Source organism: Brachyistius frenatus, unplaced genomic scaffold (assembly GCF_029030835.1).
Source record: "Brachyistius frenatus isolate BFR_SWC_R1_liver_20210118 unplaced genomic scaffold, ASM2903083v1 Contig_31, whole genome shotgun sequence".
In the NCBI taxonomy this organism is placed as follows: domain Eukaryota; kingdom Metazoa; phylum Chordata; class Actinopteri; family Embiotocidae; genus Brachyistius; species Brachyistius frenatus.
In genome coordinates, this window is record NW_027210630.1 from 2435729 (window position 1) to 2448794 (window position 13066).

Below are 13066 nucleotides of genomic sequence, written 5' to 3' on the forward strand. Positions count from 1 at the left end.
TATGCAACATGCATGAGGAGTGCATGGTTTTCTGTCTGCATTGCCAGCAGCAAAACAAGGCACCAAGATAAAAAAAAATAATAATAATAATAAAAAAAAAAAGAAGTATTAAGCTGGGGGACCATCAGTATAAGGCACCTTTAAAAATACAAGGTGAATGACAGCTATTAAAATTGCCTTTGCTTCCAGCCATAAACTATTTGGCAAGAATGTCACTAAAAAAATCAATAGGACAATTTCCATCACCTCAGGAGTTTAACTTCATTGATAATACATATGAAAAGGATGAGTAATAGTGCCTAACGGCTTCATAAAACCCCTTACAGCAAAAGAGAAGACTGTGAATCCACTTGAAAGCAGCATTCTTCCCATGTTATAACCAAGGAAAGGCCTGATTGTCTGAGCTGTGCCGGTCATGCTCCATACTGTCAGAGCAAATGAAGTCAAACGGAGACTTAATTACAGCGATAAGTTGTTGCCCTGCGGCTAAAAACATCTTATCACTGAACAGCTGGGAAGAATTTCCTATTACTTGATGAATGCGTAATTGGGTCCAGGGTGACTGTCAAAGAGCAGTTTTGTTTCATAGTACAACAAGGCTTCCTGCTGTGGGAATTTACACATCCTAAGGGTGCGTGTGATTATAGCGTGTTTTGCAAATTTATGATTCAGCACGGTTTGTATCATCCATGTAAATACGCCATTAAAATTCATTAACCGCAGCTCCTATTGTGGTTTGATATTATTGTTTTATAGGATCAACCCAGTGCACAGTGTAGGCTTCTACTTGTGAAACTGAATGTTCCTCCATAACAATGTTTGATTCCTGAATGATTGTGCAGTGAAGCTTCTCCACACTGTAAGAGGCTGCCCGAACAAAATGGTAAGCAACCTCATAACAAGATGTTTTGCTTTTGGCAAAAGATAGGCTATCTCTTATTCCATGTTTCTCTGTACAGTACAAACTGTTCTTGGTGCACTGGAAGAAGAATTACACTTTTGTGTGTAATATTTGCCACCTTTTTCAAAACCACAATAGCGGTGGGTGCTGCTGGAAAGAGACATGGTCGGAGGGTTAACGACTATTGTAAGTCGCTTTGGATAAAAGCGTCAGCAAAATGAAATGTAAAATGTGAATGTGAAATGTTAACATGGTTGTTTGCTGAGTAAGTGGCAGTGTTGAACTCTTGAAAGGCTTCAAAGCATTATAGTTTTTGAAGGTAATTGCTGTAATTAGACAGACAGAGAGATCTTGAGTCCTGCAGCCTCTCAAGTCATAGAGACTTGAGAGGCTGCAGGAATGATAGAAATGTAAAGACCTATATGAACCGAGATGCAGGCAGCTCAAACAAATGAGGACAGAAGCACAGAAATACACAATCAAATAAATGCATGTACATGTGCAGAGACTAAAATAAAGGGCATATACTGTATATAGGCACAAACACACAAACTCAAACTTGGAGGACATAGGTAATTTACTCTTTCTACCACTCTTTGTGTTACTTCGTTCTCCCTCTGCGATGGTCTGTCTTTGTACATCTTTTCTCCCCTTTGTGTCTTCTCTTTTTTTTTCTCTTTCAAACACACATCCAGCCCTGGAGTGAGCCAGATGTCAATAACTATATGTGCTCAGAAAATGCCCAGCTGAGCTGCTCCATCTTGTTATGATAGTCAGTATTGATAAAAAGGAGTGATGTAGGGCTACACATAAAACAGTGACTCTGCAGATGGACATACGGTTGGTTTTCTTTACTTTGTGGACAAATTGTGAAAGAAAATTCACTTTAGTAATTCCCTTTCAGCTTTATTATCAAAGTTTAGATTCTGTGTGCATGTGCATAGATCTTAATTTGGTTTTGATCAGTTTTAATGGATAAACTTGTAAAATTAACATATTCTTTAGTAGAAGTATCATAGCTGATGCTATCAGGCCTTTTATTTCTGATTCTGATTTGATAATTAAGGAGACATGAATAATACATATTGTACGGCACACACACAGCACACAGCTATTTTTGTTAGGACATTTTAGTGACTTAGGTTAGGTTAGGTTAGGTAGTTACTTTATTACTTACTTACAATTATTGTGGACAGCCTAACCCAAACCATAACCTTAACTATAACTAATTCATGACTAACCCGAGCCTCGACCAAACCTCAGTTCACCCCTCAGCGCTAATCGTAATCAGGGCCTCAGAAATTACATTTTGCCTCATTAATATGTGCTCTGGTCCCCATGAGGACTACTGGTCCCAACAAGGTCGGTGTTTATACAGGAAAAAAAACAAAAACTTGTGCACACACGCACACACATTCCACAATAGGCTTACCTATTGTCACAGCAGCTAGAAGACAACATTTTATCAGCTCACATCATCTTTTTTGAAAACATCCGAGGAGCATGTTGATAAACAAAATGTACTATATATATTGTTTGGATCTGCTATCGATTGGATGCCGTGGAAGTACAGTCTTGTACCAACAGGTTTCAGATTTTCTCATTTGTAGCAGTGGGCCTCCAAGCCTTCCTCACAACACCCTGACTGTTTCTGTTAGGATCAGAATGCAAAGCTATTACACACTGGAGGGTTTGTCTCAATCACACCGAATGGCTATGAATTTTAAATGTGGGATTAGGGCCTACAGAGAAGCAGACACATGGGAGAGACTCAGTCAGTTGAGTGCTAATTTGATTTTTATTTTTTTTATTTTCTCCAAACAGCTCTGGAAACACATTGTTAGCAGGGAAGATGCATTGCTCGTTTTTTAGTCCTTCAACTGCTCCCCAAAATCAAACCACAGCAGGAACAAATACTCTTTCCTAAAGGAAATGATTTGATAATGATGAACATCCTGTTTTCCATATGAAAAAAATAAACAAGTTGTTCGCAGTGAGAGTCAGTAGTTGATCAGCCGGTCCAGCATAGGGAAATGACAATATTTAAGTACAAGGGTACATTTAAATCCAAAGCGTTCAGTCGATACATCAAAGAAAAAAGAAAAAACTTACTTGTTACAGTGTTTCCTTTGTGAGAAAATTTGAAGTCAAAGAAGGAGGCGTGAATTTAATTTCCCTTGTATTATTTTTTTACAACTGTATGTCTTTAAAAACTATTGGAACTCAAATGTTTTCCTACATACTGTATGTTTTGAGGTTAAGTGTTTGCAGGATATCTACTTGGGTGATAATGAATTTTTGTTGTTCTTACTGTTGTTTCAGGTGGTGACATGGAGGACTCATCTCCGTATGAACCTGTGGCACCCAACCGACACCCTGACGTGTTCCGCTTGGCTTCCATCTCTTCAGGTATGTTGATCTTTGACCCACGGGAGTGTTTTCTAAATTAGCATCCCTATCTAGGGTATTAAGCACAAAAAACATTTGGTTATTGATAGGGAAAGATGGTGGTTTGGAATAAAATGGTAACTTGAAACGTATTGGGAATTACTTCCTTTAAGTTATGCAACCTCTCAGCATGGCAACAGTAAATGCGGTTTTCAAAAACTGTCCCAACTCGTAGTTGGAAATGGGAAGCGGACAGTGCACTCTTGCATCCAGCGTTATGTGACTTTCATCGTCATGGAATCAAACATGGCTCCCCTGCACTTAAGTCTGCTGTTGTAATGAACTCCACCCAAACGTCCTTCTCTAAACAAGGAAAAACTCACATTATACAGACGTCATGGGAACTGCTGTATACTTCAAGGGGACACCACATTGTTGGTATTAATTCCATCGCTAGAGGTCACTTAACATAGCTTTGGGTTGTAATAATTTTTTTGGGGGGGACAGTATCCTGATCTTAGCTGAACACTCAATTTATCCTGAGTTGACAAGTAATTTTGATATTTCTCTTTGAGAGAGTTCTCTATAAAGGTTCAGTGCAATAATACAAAGGACCTGTGTAAAGCTTTCCTCACTGACTATCCAAGTCCTTGCCTTTGATTATTGTTTAATCTGTCATGTGACAAACAATGGTTGTTGTCGGCTTGTGAGGTAAGCCATTCACTCTCAGTGCACCACCCCACATTTTTCCCAACTATGGATTTTTCTTTCAGTTTGATTTCCTCTTCAGTTTACTAATTAAACAGCCCAGCACTCAGCAGGAGAGCTATAGCCTCCTATTTAATCTACTGTTACTAACGTCATGGTATCACTGATCAATGCAGATCTTATTATAAGACACTGTTACAATAGTTCATGCATTGCAGAAAATCAAGTTGTTCAACTGTGATTGGACGAAGGGGCGACGCCTGTCCAATGCAACAGCTACAGGCTACAGTCACTTGAAAATGCAGTCGCTTTCTTTCATCCAGTTTTGACAGAAATGTCCGCAGGATGTTCTCTTTTATTTTTTTCCTTTTAGCCAAGAGCAATCTACAAACACTGAAGACAGCACATTTTCCTTTTCTCTTGGCTGATGTATCTTGCTTTCTTTTATAACTGGGAGGTACAAGAAAGACATGCTTTTTGCATAATCCGCTTAGCTTGAAATCAGCAGTGTATCACTTGTTTTTGAAAATATGCGTGTTTGATATATTGAAAGAGGAAGAGACTACCAGAATAAATTTGAAAAAGTCAGGCTTTGATTAGTTTGGAGTTTTTAGAGATGATGGCAAACTACCCTACCTAATTTAAGAACATATTCATCAAGAGAATATTTAAAAAGTGCATACCTTGGCCAAGACTGCACAATTTGTAACTTTGATGAATTTTTTTTTTTTTTGAAACTGCAAATGAATTTAAGAGACACACAGAAATATAAATAAAGTAAACTTTGAATTTAAAAAACCTGTCGGCATGTTTTCAGTCCATGGTCAGACTTTAGAGGAATCTTTGCAAATGAATGCAAATGAACCAATTTTGAATAATCCAAATATCTAATAAAATGTTTTTTGATCAACAACAAAATGCTTTCATATAGTAAGATAATAAAAAACAACAACATAAAAACCTAACTACACTATTATTGGCACCCTTTTAATAAATTCAAATTAGTTCCTCAGACAAATAAACAACCAAACAAAAATAAATTAATATGACATGTACGGAATTTTCAATGTTCACATAACCTGAAGAAACCAATGAGATTTACTGCATAAAAAGGGGCTGATTGTTTCCAGAGTTGTCTCCACAAGGCAATCAGCAAAGATCCCTGTTTCGTGGACGTCGCAACAATAAGTAACTCCATTAGAGAGGCCTGCAAAAGCTGATTCATATTGTGAAAAAACACCACACAGGACAAGAGTTTCTGGCTGACCTAAAGCAAACTGGAGTAGTTGTTGTCTGCCCGTACCACGCTGCACACTGAGCAAAGTAGGGCTCCATAAGTAAAGGCCAAGAAGGACACCACTATTGAAAGACAAGTGCAAATAGGGAAGACTAATTTTTGCAAATCTTCCATAGATAAGGCACAGTCTATCTGCAATATTAGATAGATTAAAACAAAGTAGAGGTTTTAGGGAATGTGGTGTATCAGTTTGTTTATAGGCAAGGAAATGAAGCCCAAAAGGAAAAGAACACCATACTCATAGATACAAATGGTGGCTGTTCTCTTATGCTGTGGGGCTGCTTTGCTCCCTCTGGTACTGGACGTTTTGAATGTATCAAAGGGATGATGAAATCAGGAGATAATCAGGGCATTTAAGAGCAAACTGTGTTACCTGGTGTCAGAAAACTAGGTTTGAGGTGAAGGTCCTGGGTCTTTCAGCGGAACGACCCAAATCAAACATACTGCAAAGGAATGACTGAAAAGGAAAAGGTGGACTGTTTTAAACTGGCCAGCAATGAGTTCTGACCTAAATCCCACTGAATACAGAGCTGAAATCTGCCTGTACAAAAGGACTCCAGCTTCTAGATGGCTACAAGGAAAGTTTAGAGGCTGTTATGGTTGCTAAAGCATCTGCAACCAAATATTAGTAAAAGGTGCCAATAACTGTGTCTGGGGTACATTTTGTGTTTGTATTATTTTACTATTACGCAGTTGTTTGTGTTTTTATATTAATATCTAAGTCTAATTTTTACACACAGATCCCCTTCTCTGTTTAGGCTTTTTTGGTTCCTCCAACCTGGAGAGCTTTGTAATAACAGTGGAGCCCGTATCTGCGTATCAGAAGCACGGCTGCAAAGGTTATAGGAAACAATCCTATAACCTTAACTTAACCTTAACTGGTAAAACTGTTGTTTTTAACCACAATGTGAGGTATAAATAACCAGTGTCAGCTCACACCATGAAACATGGTGATTTTAATCATTTCATTTAAATCAGTAAGAGCTTTGCTTAATTAAACAACTGTAGGGTCGGTGGCTTTCCCATGAGTAGTTAAAATGAGTGTTAGTTTGCTGTCTTTTATTATTATTAGCAGTTGTTAAAAAAAAAAAACACCACTACAGCACTGAAATAATTCCTAGAAAACAGAAGATGGAAAAAAATATTTTTTTACAAAGCGCTAAGATTTCTATCGGTAAACAAAAACAGTAGCTACATTTTGAGAAATTGTGTAAGTAGAACAAACAGAACAAATAAATGGACTTGTGTGGGTTTCATTTTCGTTTGGAGTAAATTTGAATAATTAATCAATTTTTATATTTATTATTTTTCATGACAAAAAGGGTTGTGAAAGTATGCACTCACCAAGATGAAATCCTAAATGCAGAATGTCACTGTTGAGATGTCTTTTTTAACTAAAACTTGAACTAAATAATAATAAAAGCTGGTTGTGTTTAGATTACCAGTGTACAAGTAATAGTACTCTGGTGAAAAAAAGGAGAGCAGTACAATGTACCTCGACATATTAAGATACAACAAGGGATTTATTACTGTATCCATTTTGTTTCAGCTGTTTCCTCCATTCTCTCAAAGGTGAAATATTGGATTTGCTTTCCAAAATCTGTTTAGCCACAAGCTTACCTCATTATTTATCATTTCTGAGGACAGAGTAATTGATTGTGGCACTGAGAGAAAACCATAGGCAAACAGATACGTAATTACACACTTGTTTTATGGATGATAATAATAATAATTCTCACTTGGATTACTAAACCACACAAACGTGTTCATAATCATATCTATAAATGCTGAACTGTATAGAGACCCAGGGAATATATGATATCTGGTTGGTTGATGAGGACAGGGGAATGTATACTCTCCAAGAGGAAAGGTAGAAAATTGAAAAATAATCTCTGCTATTTTAAAAGTTTTGGTCTGGAAGGAAGATAAGGGACAGAAGTTGTGATAGAAAGGAAAAAGAATCCTATTCTACTATATGCTCTCACACTGAAGTCAAAATGAAACAGAACATATGGAGACTGTTTTTTCATTGCCCCAAGGGATACCTGCAAAACTATTTCACACATGCTTTCACACACACTCTACTTTTAATGGGACTGTATAGTCCTAACCACTCATTTTTGCATATCTTTGAATGCACTCACAATTTGCTTTGTGCTGTACACCCAGAGACAAAAAGACAAGGAGCACATTTAACCCCGTGGGATCTGTCCCTTGAAATAAGGGCAGTGGCTTCTAGTGTTCCATATTTCTTCAGCAACAGCGATGACAATATAGCCAAGGATGGCTTTGTCAGAAACACAGAGATGAATTGGGCTTTCTTGCGCAGGCATGGCTGGCACTCTGCACCTGCATCAGCAGTGTTTCATCACACATAGTGCTCAGCACAGTTGCATCCTGAGCTGACTAACATGTCCTCAAAGACAGCAGTGGGCCATTTTCCTCTTTGCTGTGATGGCAGTATGGTGGCACTCTCATAAGCCCTGTTCCTCCACTCACCACTGAAGACTGATGATGATAGTAGGTTAACACTACTGTAAGTAAATTTGTAAAAGTGACAGGCTGCAAACTGAGTCACAAAAGAGCCTATTCCGACTGTCATTGCTGGCGCTGACCTTATACTTAATATGACAAGCTATTTGAGGCACCTCGGTGAAAAAGCCTGCAAGGTTATGTATATGCTTCCATGTGTCTCTAAGTTGTTTTCTAAAGAGTGAGTCTATGAGGAGATCAGGTTAGTGTTTGGTTTCTCTCGACCTTGTTACTGCTTTAAATGAACAACTACTCGAGTTGACACCGCACCAGAAACTTGACACGTTTTGGCTTTGTTGGAACAGCTGGAACAAACTCGGTCCTCATCTAATCCAACACGTTCAAATAGATTCTGGCACATTTTGGCCCAGAGACTGCTTCAGGCACATCTGCCACAATCTGGTCACAAAGTCTGATGCTACACACCTGCATACCTTTACAGATTCTGCCTATGCCGTCACGTTATTGGCATGTACTCTTTACTCCTGTGACCCACGACATGTATCATGTTGTCAGTGTCAGGGGAAATGGTTGTCTGATAGATGGGAAGATGATAAGTAGAAGGAGAGCAGAGTTTATATACTAAACATGTGATTAGGAAAGTTCTGACAGCTGACAAGTGGAAGTGGAAGTAGCCCCTGGTATAGTGAGAGCGCTGTACTCCTTTGGGAGTGCTTGTGACAACCCCTGTGAACGCAGTCTGGTCAGCTTCCAAGAATGTTGACACTAAATGTGCATTTGAAGTATGATTACTGTCATGCGTTGTGACCTTAGTTTCCTTAACACAGGTGTTCAGTTTGTAGCAAGTCACCCTTGTGAAAACTTGTGTAAAGCTGCAATAACACAGTCTACAGTACTGTATGTGCTGAAGATTTATTATGGCTAAAAACAAGATTTATTTTTTTTCTGGAGCTCAGACACAGAATTTGAGTGATGCCCAGAGAAACACACAGAAAGAAAGAGAAAAATAAAATAACTTAATGATCAATATTTTAGAAACTGATATGTTATGATTATTAAAACAATAAAGATGTGACACATTTACCCCACAGAAATGCAGAAGGCCCTTCATGAAATCTTGAGTACAGAATACATTTATGCGTCAATAATACTGGCAAATAATGCCAGTCAGACAACACAGTGAGCAACTGAGCATGACTGAAAAAAGTTTTAACAACTTCGGTTCTTTTTTTTTATCAGCAGTTGAGCTGTAGCAGCACTATCATAACTATTAAAACCACTTCAATGACAGAAGCAATGAATACTGCTGCAAATGAAAGAACGCATGCAAGATGCACTTCACTGGTGTTCTCTGTTCAACAACAAGAAATGACAACATCCACTTGATGTGTGACAAAAATATTGTTTTTAACATGATCAGAACAGTGTTATACCTTACTGTTGCCCTGAGTTGTTATGTTACCACTATTAAATTAATTAATACGTGAAAAACATTTCTTCATATTTAAACTTGCAACAGACCCATCAGCACATTGTGAGTAATTCAGCCAATCATATATTATGTATTGGATTTGTTTTATGTATTGGAGCAATAATCTTCAGTCAAAGCTCCACCTATGTTTGTAAAAACATCAAAACACCAGCCAAGTCTAATTTTCATTCGAAATCGGAATTCCTCCTGCACCACTAAGACCTCCTTACTAGTTATTTTTAGATATGTTCAATACATTAACTTTATTTTCTGCAGTGGGAAGCTTGGACATTGAGTAAAACTTGTATGTAACTTTTTGTCACTGGAAAAACATTTATCAAATGATAAGGAAAGCTGAGTGAGTCTTTCCCAGAGAAAATCAGTTGATAATCAGTTCTCTATCCCAAACCCCTTTAGTGCAGTAAGAGCTGAGCGCTGTAAGTAATATTAATGCAAATTTTCTCTGTCCTAATCAAGTTGGCCTGAGCACCATTGAGATACTAACAGATTGAACAAAAATATGAAGCATGGGGGTGCTACAGAAAGACACATTTGTTTTGTTTACTGTCCCACTCATCCCAGTGACAAACATCGAGTAAATTCAGAAAATGAATCCTCTCTGCCGCTTGATGTGGTGCCACTTGTTAGTTTGCAGAAATTTTGGAGGGCTGCTGTGCACAATTATTATTTTAACAATTATTTTTGATCATTAATCTGCAGATGTCTTTTTTGATTAATCAATAAATTGTATGGTTCATGACAAAATAGTGGAGAATGCTCATCACAACTTCTCAGAGTGCAAGCTGATGTCTTCAAATTGCTTGGTTTGTCTGATAAGCAGTGAAACCCTTGCCATAAGATGGCGCCGTGTGAGTGACAGCTAGTTACAGCAGCTCTTGCTTACTTTCTTTTCTTTAAGTGTATTTATGTGGTTTTTTTGCGTATATTCCTGCACTGGTCTCTGTTGCTCATCCACGTCTATGGCTGTGCAACTAATAAGAGTAGTTTTTTTTGTTTTTACTTATTTGTGGACTTTTGCAAACTTCTTCGGGAACTTCTTCATCGTTCCGCCCTGGCTCCATTGTTGAGCAGCTGTTGGCGCTGCGCGACTCTCGGATACTCCCTGAAGAAAGACCTCAGATCCCAAAGGAAATAAGGAGGAGGAAGCGGGGCTGCAGAGGTGGAGTTAAACGCCGACAATGGAATAGACGTTATAAACAGTGTATTCTGTCTGTTATTATGGGGAATGTAAGATCTCTCCCAAATCAGATGGAAGAGCTGTCGACGTTGACCAGGCTGCAGGGGGAGTACAGGGAGTGTAGCATCATGTGCTTCACTGAGACTTGGCTTAACAAACTCACTGGTTACACTAAATGGATTTCAACTCGTGAGAGCGGACAGGAAAGTTAAGGAGAGTAGTAAGAGGAAGGGTGGGGGAATAGTGATGTTTGTGAATGATAGATGGTGCAACCCTGGGCATGTTTGTGTGGAGAACACTGTGCCCACCAAGAAGGTGCGGTGTTTTTCTAACAACAAGGCCCTGGGTGACCCCAGAGCTGAAGGCTGGTATCACCAAGACACACCTCTCCCCATCAGGATCAGGAGGAGCCAAACCCCACCCCCTCTCTCCACATTTCATCTGATCAGGTGAGGAAAGAACTGAGGAGAGTGAAGGTGAGGAAGGCTACAGGTCCAGATGGCATCAGTTCCAGGCTGCTCAGGGACTTTTGCAGATCAGCTCTGTAAGGTACTGCTGCACATTTTCAATCTGAGCCTCAGCCTGGAGAGAGTCCTGGTCCTCTGGAAAACCTCCTGTGTGGTTCCAGTCCCAAAGACTGCACACCCCAAGGAGCTAAACCAGTTCAGACCTGTAGCCTTAACCGCTCACCTGATGAAGACGATGGAGAGGATTATTCTCGGCTACCGCAGACCGCTGGTGAGCACTTAGGCTTAAATTTAGACTTAGACTTCATTAATCCAATAGTGCTGAAATTTAGTCGTTACAGCAGCATAGAACCACAAAAAAGGTGCACACAATATGAACAAATTTACAAACATGTAGACATAAAATAAGATAGATAAAAATAATTATTTTAGAAAAAAATTAAGAGCAATGAATAAATACACACACACACACACACACACACACACACACACACACACACACACACACACACACACACACACACACACACACACACACACACAGAGACTATATACACGAAAAAATAAATAAAAAATAAATACAGCTTGGGATGGATGAAAAGTGTCAGGTGCTTTGAAATTAAATGAACAGTGCAATGTTATTTTAGGGTGGTGTTGAATAGTCTGACAGCCGTCGGAACAAATGACCTGCGGTAGCGCTCCTTCCTGCACTGAGGGTGCACTGAGGTCTCACCCACCTCCTCTATGGAGTGCAGAGGACTGTCCATAGAGGACACCCTCAATCACATGTCCCTCTCTGTGCCTGCACAGCCCCAGTAGACAATTGCATAAAAGATGGCAGACGCCACCACAGCGTCATAGAATGTCCTCAGCAGAGTCCTGCAGACTCCAAAGGACCTCGGTCTTCTCAAACAGATGGAGTTGACTCTGGCCTTTCTTGAAGAGGACATTTGTGTTGTCTGACCAGTCCAGTTTATCGTTGAGGTGAACACCCAGGAATTTATATGTGTCCACAATGTCAATGTCCAATCCCTGGATGTTCAGCGGAGTAGTTGGTGTTGCCTTCCTGCAGAAATCAATCACCATCTCCTTCGTCTTACTGCCGTTAATTCGGAGGTAATTGAGATCACACGAGTCTACGAAGTCAGTGATGATCTCCCTATACTCCAGATTGTTCCCTTCTGATACACGTCCAACGATGGCTGTATCATCAGAGAACTTCTGGATGTGGTAGCAGTCAGTGTTGTACCTGAAGTCTGACGTGTACAGCAGAGAACAGACTATATTATGGTGGTGTAGAAGTGGATCAGCAGTTCCTGGGGCAGGTTGATGATGGAGTTGATGTTGGACTCCCACTTCAGGTCCTGGGAGATTGTGGATCCCAGAAACCTGAAGGTTTCCACAGCAGACACAGTGTTGTTGGGGATGGTGATGGGGGACAGTGCTGGGGGGCTCCACTGTCCACTGTCATCTCCACATATATAGTTTGTGTATGTGTGTGTGTGTGTGTGTGTGTGTGTGTGTGTGTGTGTGTGTGTGTGTGTGTGTGTGTGTGTGTGTGTGTGTGTGTGTGTGTGTGTGTGTGTGTGTGTGTGTGTGTGTGTGTGTGTGTGTTCTTATTGTGTGCACCTTTTTCCTAACTGTGTTTCTATTCTGCTGTGATGACTAAATTCCCCCACTATTGGATTAATAAAGTCTTATCTATCTATCTATCTATCTATCTATCTATCTATCTATCTATCTATCTATCTATCTATCTATCTATCTATCTATCTATCTATCTATCTATCTATCTATCTATCTATCTATCTATCTATCTATCTATCTATCTATCTATCTATCTATCTATCTATCTATCTATCTATCTATCTATCTAAAGCATTCAACTATCCTGGAAAACAAACAAGCAACAAATCTGGAGAAACAAACTGAGAAGTTGGAACAAAAACGTCAATTGTTTTTGCCTCAGTTCTGACTGTGTTCATGGAACTGGAGTAATAATGCATTACCACCATTTTCAGTGTTAACTCTGTAATCAATAAGACATCATGTATAAGCGATGTGGGAGAGAATCATTCCATCACAATGCACCCTTATCAAAGCCCAAATTAATGCCATATTACATACAGGATGCAAAGATATC

General features: G+C 39.3%; 1 protein-coding gene across 1 annotated transcript in view; it reads left to right on the forward strand.

Annotated features, from left to right (window-relative positions):
- Positions 1-13066, forward strand: part of LOC138621672 (GDNF family receptor alpha-2-like) — a 52752-nt gene that overhangs the window by 9398 nt on the left and 30288 nt on the right. Inside the window, exon 3 of the mRNA XM_069699911.1 lies at positions 3224-3310. Within this exon, the coding sequence (XP_069556012.1) occupies positions 3224-3310 (87 nt within the window). The remainder of the gene's footprint in view (positions 1-3223; positions 3311-13066) is intronic.